Here is a 6,840-nt window from a genome sequence, read left to right as displayed (position 1 = left end):
TCAGGTTGATTTCCGTTCAACACATTTTTTTATTAAGATATAGTGACTCAAAATGTGCTCTAAAAGGTTGAGCAGGAGGTTTAGTTTGATGGCATTTTTTGATCAAGAAATTCCTATTTCATTTTTATTGGGTTTATATCCATCTTTAGCATTAATTGTAGGTGTCAGATAATCTCAACAATTTATCTCATTGTAACTAAAACTAGTGTGAATCCTTTTCTTGTGTTTATTATTGGGGTACTTTTTTGTTTTTGTCTTGCTTTGTCTGATCTATCACACTAGTTAATGTTCTTAAGAGCTTACTATTAACTTCTTCAACTAATATATCGATAAAATAAATATTTAATGAAGAACAGAGGAATCTATTATAATTGTGTTTACCAAGCACATCTTGACAGACCATTGCAGGTTTAATACAGATGAACAGACAAACACTTAGGCATTTTCACATAAATATTATGTAATATATGGTAATTTTAGTCTCTTGTCAAACCAACCTACATGCAGTTTTATTACATGTCATTTAGCGACTTCTGCAGAGCACCTGGCTGATGCAACATTCGGGAAAGACCATGCAAACTCAAAGAATAATGAACCATGTCCAAGAGTCAAATTTAGGACCTGTTGACTGTTAGGTGTGGTAAAAAATGATGATAGTCCAATAAAACAACACCATATATTATTTGTATAAGAAAAATTAATCAATAATGAAAACATTTTTATTTGCAAGAATAAACTTGCAGGTACTGAAAAAAAGAGAACTACATTCAATAAAGTGTGCATAGGCTCACATTCACACAGTCACCATTCAGTTATTAATTATGTAAAATATATCACCAGGGTAATTTGTATTCGTTTATTTTTTGTCAAAAAAAAAAAGAATCTGCGTCAAGAATCAATATAAAATCCCTCTCTTTTTACATGGAAATTATTAGTTGAATAATTTCAACTGTGTAAGGGCGGCAAGAATTTCAGAAATGAGTCTGGTTTACAGGTTGCAGGTTGTAAGTGAATATCCATAATATAAACCAAAAATCAACAAAAAACAATACTGGTGATATGGCAAAATACAAAACAATATAGTCATTCAAGATTTGTTATTAAAAAAACAGGGCTAATGTTGATTATGAGCCTCTCTTGCTATATAAGAATCAGCCATTGGGGCATTTGATCTGTCTCACAGCCGCCAGCATCCAGCCAGCAGTGTCATACAGTTCTTTCCTGTTTCAAGCGTCATATTATTCATTATACTAATGGAATACTCTGCCTTATTTTGTCGTGTTTAAATTGGTATTACTCTGCTCTAGAAAATCACTAAAAAAATTAATAAATAAAATATAATAATAATAATAATAATAATAATAACAACAACAACAACAATAACAATAACAATAACAATAACAATAACAATAACAATAACAATAATAATAATGGAAAATTAAATACATTTTAAAAATATTTAAAACACTAAAACAACCATGGACCTTTTGCAGGCCAGTTAAAGACTATTGGCCTTATGTTTGACATAATGATCACAAATTACTGAATGGGCCTACAGGGCACTGGCCAAGGTAAGTGTCCGGGACACTTCTGGCCTTCACTTGTAGAATATCACTCAGATTAACATACAGACGAGGATGACACACAAAAAGTCCAATGAGAGATGCAAAGAAACTGCAAACACACAAAACAGAGGCAAAACGAACACAAACAGACACAATATAATTACAAGAAGGGGCAAAACAACCAAAACCAGACACAAAATGACCATCTATGATACAAAATAACTGAGAAAAATGAAACAAAACAAAAAATGACCTCAAAAAGATGCACAATAACTACAAAAAGGGGAAAAACTATCAAACAGGACACAAAAGCACTACAAGGAGAAAAAAATGATCAAAAAAGACTTAAAAAGTGACCAAAAAAAGACACAAAATGACTTTGAAGAGACACAAAATGACTACAGAACAAGAAGGCAAAAATTGCCACAAAGTCTGTGTGTGTGTTTCTACTCCTATGTAGGAAAGGTGCTGGGAACTTATACATGTCTGTGCCCAGACTCACAATCTCACAGTCTGCTCATGCCTTTGACTGTTGCATTATGTAACTATGTGTTTGATAATGACTGTATTTGTATAAGGCTGCAACCAAATAAAGTTTGACTTGACTTGAGTTCTATGTAGTTACAATGTCATGTTCCATTCACATTCATGCTTTGGCTGGAATAAGTAGACTACACATTTAAAAGGGTTAATATAAGCTGAAGTGTAGCTTGGGCAACCAGTTACCTAATCTTGACCTATTTATCATCTTTACATAGGAGGCTACATGAGAGAATGCAGTGAGGTTTAGTTTCATAAACTCTGACCTGTTTTAAAGAAGCGTTCAGAGTACACCTAATTAAGTAAATACACATGTGATCAATATGTGATCATTGAAAAAAGAGTCCATACCAAAACTTGATATTCAAATTAGGCTATTGCAGGTTGATTGCATTTCAAGGTGTATATCTTTAGCCATACATGTCAAGCGTGTACATGCACTGAATCGACCAGACAACCAAATAAATCTGATGTAACGACGTTTGCTTTTAAGTCACATGCATATTACACAGAATTTTCACGTTTCTGAGTCACTGTACATTAGTGAGTCATCATAACTACTCATGATACAAACATACAGTCACACTCCTTGAGACAACAGCAACATGACAATGAATGTCAATCTAATACATGTGGAGTCAATACCGGTATTAAAAAAAAAGCAGCAACAACTTCAAGTGTACAAAATGTGAAAATGCACCCTTCCTCGGTTATTAGAGTGGCATTTCATCGCTCCAACAGCGTCCATGAATGTGCTTGACAGACAACCAATCAGCATCGGCACAGTGGGCTAAAGCCGTGACGTCGCCTCGAACCGATATGTGCAAATCAGCGGCGGACAGCGTGCCGGAAGGAACCAATCAGCGCGTTCCAACGAACAGCTGCTCAGCCAATCACGGGACTCCACGACGGGAAAGAAGTGACGGCTTATATATGGAGACAACGCTGTTCATTCAACATCATTACACTGAGGCAAGAACATAGAGCTGAAAGAAACAGAGACACACTGTGGTATAAGAGTCTACCGGTTGAAGCAACGTCAAGGCCGCTATTTCATTGACAAAACTGAGGTATGTATAAACATTGCTGTGAATATAATAACGCGACAAGGTAATGTTTTGTATTTTCTACAAGGATTGGACCCAATTTTAAGTCGTTATAATGAAGCCAGTTAAGCTAAGGTGTGAAGAGAGCGATGAAACGTTATTTAGCGAAATTTGACCGCAGCTTTGACAATTAAAAGGGCACTCCATGTTATATACCATGCAAAAATAATTTACTTTTAAGCGCCCTTGACGTATTTTCCCTCGCATGTGTGTTAAGTTAGCCGTGCTAACGTGGTTAGCTAGCTACCGGCGGATGCAGAAAAAAAAATCGGTGGTATTAGCATTCAGAAGAGGCAACGATGCTCCACCCATGTTGTTTCAGCGCCTCTAAATCAAGCGATGTCTTTGTAAAGATCACGTTTTCAACTGTTATGGGTCTGAATCTTTGTGAATGACATCCAGCACTAAGATGAACACTAGCTGTTAGCTGAACTTGGGAGGCACGCCATGCACAAAAGGCCACGTTTTTACGGTGCATTTTCTTCTCTTCGGATTTCTTTTATAGATCTGAGTTGAAACAAGCTAAGATGAAGCTGTTGTGGGTTGTAATGCTGGTGGCCGGCACTGTGTTTGCCGAGGATGATGACAAAAAGGACAGTGTGGGGACTGTGGTTGGAATCGACCTGGGGACCACCTACTCATGGTAAGAACAAAATGACTTATTGATTGTTGTAGAAGAATACAACTCTGAAGATGAAATACTACTCAGAGATGGCTGCCTAATGACTAATTATTTTTAAAATGTTTTCCTGCAGTGTTGGAGTGTTCAAGAATGGGCGTGTAGAGATCATCGCCAATGACCAGGGTAACCGCATCACCCCATCATATGTGGCCTTCACCAGTGAGGGTGAACGTCTGATTGGTGATGCTGCGAAAAACCAGCTGACCTCTAACCCTGAGAACACTGTCTTTGACGCCAAGAGATTGATCGGGCGCACTTGGGGTGACTCCTCTGTGCAGCAGGACATCAAGTACCTCCCTTTCAAGGTAGGTTTTTACTCTTGACGGTGCAGAGTAAAAGTTATAGGTGTAAAGGTCTTCAGGTTATATATGAGCAATGTAATTTGTATATTAATATTGATATATGTTCCTTTTCAGGTTACTGAGAAGAAGAGCAAGCCTCATATTCAGGTTGACATTGGTGGTGGCCAGATGAAGACATTTGCTCCAGAGGAGATCTCTGCCATGGTGCTGACTAAGATGAAGGAGACTGCTGAGGCTTATCTGGGCAAGAAGGTACAAAAGACTTGGAAAAAAATATAAATCAAAAGATATATCCTTCCTTAATAAACAAAGTATAGCTGAATGAAATGTTCTCATATTTTCTTCAGGTCACACATGCTGTGGTCACTGTCCCTGCCTACTTCAATGATGCCCAGCGCCAGGCCACTAAGGATGCTGGAACCATTGCTGGTCTTAATGTGATGAGAATCATCAATGAGCCGTAAGTGTCTTGTGAAATAATTTATTAATCTGTTGTCCTTTTGAAATTATGAAACAATTTCCCTCCTTTTCTCTTTAAAAATATATTCTCACAATTTTGTCTTTAGAACTGCTGCTGCCATTGCTTACGGTCTGGACAAGAAGGACGGCGAGAAGAACATTCTGGTGTTCGATCTGGGTGGTGGCACCTTTGATGTCTCCCTTCTGACCATCGACAATGGCGTGTTTGAAGTGGTGGCCACCAATGGTGACACTCATCTTGGAGGTGAAGACTTCGACCAGCGTGTCATGGAGCACTTCATCAAGCTGTACAAGAAGAAGACTGGCAAAGATGTGCGCAAAGACAACCGTGCTGTGCAGAAGTTGCGTCGCGAGGTCGAGAAGGCAAAGAGGGCACTGTCTGCTCAGCACCAGGCCCGCATTGAGATCGAGTCCTTCTTTGAGGGAGAAGACTTCTCTGAGACCCTGACCCGTGCCAAGTTTGAAGAGCTGAACATGGTAAATTACACAATAGTGTTACAAAACCATGACTGTAGTACAGCTGAAACTTACCGGTTTTCATCGTTTGACTAGTATTTAACCGTATCTGTCATTTTTTTCAGGACCTGTTCCGTTCCACCATGAAGCCCGTACAGAAGGTTCTGGAAGACTCTGACCTAAAGAAGTCTGACATCGATGAGATTGTCCTGGTTGGAGGCTCCACTCGTATCCCCAAAATTCAGCAGCTGGTGAAGGAATTCTTCAATGGCAAGGAGCCCTCTAGGGGCATCAACCCAGATGAGGCTGTGGCTTATGGGGCTGCTGTTCAGGCTGGAGTGCTTTCTGGAGAGGAGGACACTGGTAAGTCATCTGCCTCATACATTATAGCATCTGATCCACCGAATTGAGCTTGCAAACTTTATCTCGTTTACTAAACATTTTCCTCTCTTGCAGGTGATGTGGTTCTTCTGGATGTGTGCCCCCTGACTCTTGGTATCGAGACAGTCGGAGGAGTAATGACCAAGCTGATCCCCAGGAACACTGTGGTGCCCACAAAGAAATCCCAGATCTTCTCTACAGCGTCTGACAACCAGCCTACTGTCACCATCAAGGTTTATGAAGGTAAGAGTTGGACAAAGTAAACTTGCCAACATAAATTAGAAAAATCTGGTTTTGAAAATTGTTCAGTTTCCTTATAAGCTGACAGAAAAATTAAATAGTGCACCAATTGCTTACCCAGTTATTGATTCTCTCTTTAGGTGAGCGTCCTCTGACAAAAGACAACCACCTGCTGGGCACATTCGACCTGACTGGCATCCCTCCTGCCCCTCGTGGCGTACCACAGATTGAAGTCACCTTCGAGATCGATGTCAACGGTATCCTGCGCGTCACAGCTGAGGACAAAGGCACAGGCAACAAGAACAAGATCACAATCACAAATGACCAGAACCGCCTGACGCCAGAGGACATTGAGCGCATGGTGAACGACGCTGAGCGCTTTGCTGACGAAGACAAGAAGCTGAAGGAGAGGATTGACGCTCGCAATGAGCTGGAGAGCTACGCCTACTCTCTGAAGAACCAGATCGGCGACAAGGAGAAGCTTGGCGGCAAGCTGTCTGATGAGGACAAGGAAACCATCGAGAAGGCAGTGGAGGAGAAGATTGAGTGGATGGAGTCACATCAGGAAGCTGAGCTGGAAGACTTCCAGGCCAAGAAGAAGGAGCTGGAGGAGGTGGTTCAACCCATTATCAGCAAGCTTTATGGTAGTGCGGGTGGACCTCCACCTGAGGGAGCAGAAAGTGAGCCAAATGAGAAGGAGGAGTTGTAGGCAGGTTCGAAGTAAACTATCTGTCGCCCCTTGCCTCTCTGGTGGTTGCATCTAGATGTATATATTGAACTGATGGGACTCTAATAGTGAGAGGAACGGTTGGGAAGGGGTGACGATAACAAGCAACCATACTGAACCTTCTGAAAGACTTTAAAATAAGTTTCAGTGTGTGAAAGGTGTTTTCTTCGCTGGAAGGTGGAGATATTTGTCAGCCCGGATATAAGGCTTGCTGCTGCTGTTCTCAGGCAGTCCTGTTGGGGATCTGTNGACTTTAAAATAAGTTTCAGTGTGTGAAAGGTGTTTTCTTCGCTGGAAGGTGGAGATATTTGTCAGCCCGGATATAAGGCTTGCTGCTGCTGTTCTCAGGCAGTCCTGTTGG

At 40.6% G+C, this 6,840-nt stretch overlaps 1 protein-coding gene across 1 annotated transcript; it reads left to right on the top strand.

The window, feature by feature from the left end:
* The first annotated feature begins 3,059 nt into the window (after positions 1–3,059).
* Positions 3,060–6,473, top strand: hspa5 (heat shock protein 5). Its single transcript, XM_042509269.1, has 9 exons — positions 3,060–3,175; positions 3,717–3,854; positions 3,967–4,198; positions 4,310–4,447; positions 4,543–4,655; positions 4,762–5,152; positions 5,257–5,494; positions 5,588–5,755; positions 5,893–6,473. Exons 2-9 carry the CDS (start codon positions 3,739–3,741, stop codon positions 6,459–6,461), a joined length of 1,965 nt encoding a protein of 654 aa, XP_042365203.1. The 5' UTR covers positions 3,060–3,175; positions 3,717–3,738; the 3' UTR covers positions 6,462–6,473.
* Positions 6,474–6,840: the final 367 nt, after the last annotated feature.

This window comes from Plectropomus leopardus, chromosome 20 (assembly GCF_008729295.1).
Source record: "Plectropomus leopardus isolate mb chromosome 20, YSFRI_Pleo_2.0, whole genome shotgun sequence".
NCBI lineage: Eukaryota > Metazoa > Chordata > Actinopteri > Perciformes > Serranidae > Plectropomus > Plectropomus leopardus.
The sequence above is the reverse complement of the archived record's forward strand: the minus strand, read 5'-3'. Positions and strand labels throughout refer to the sequence as shown.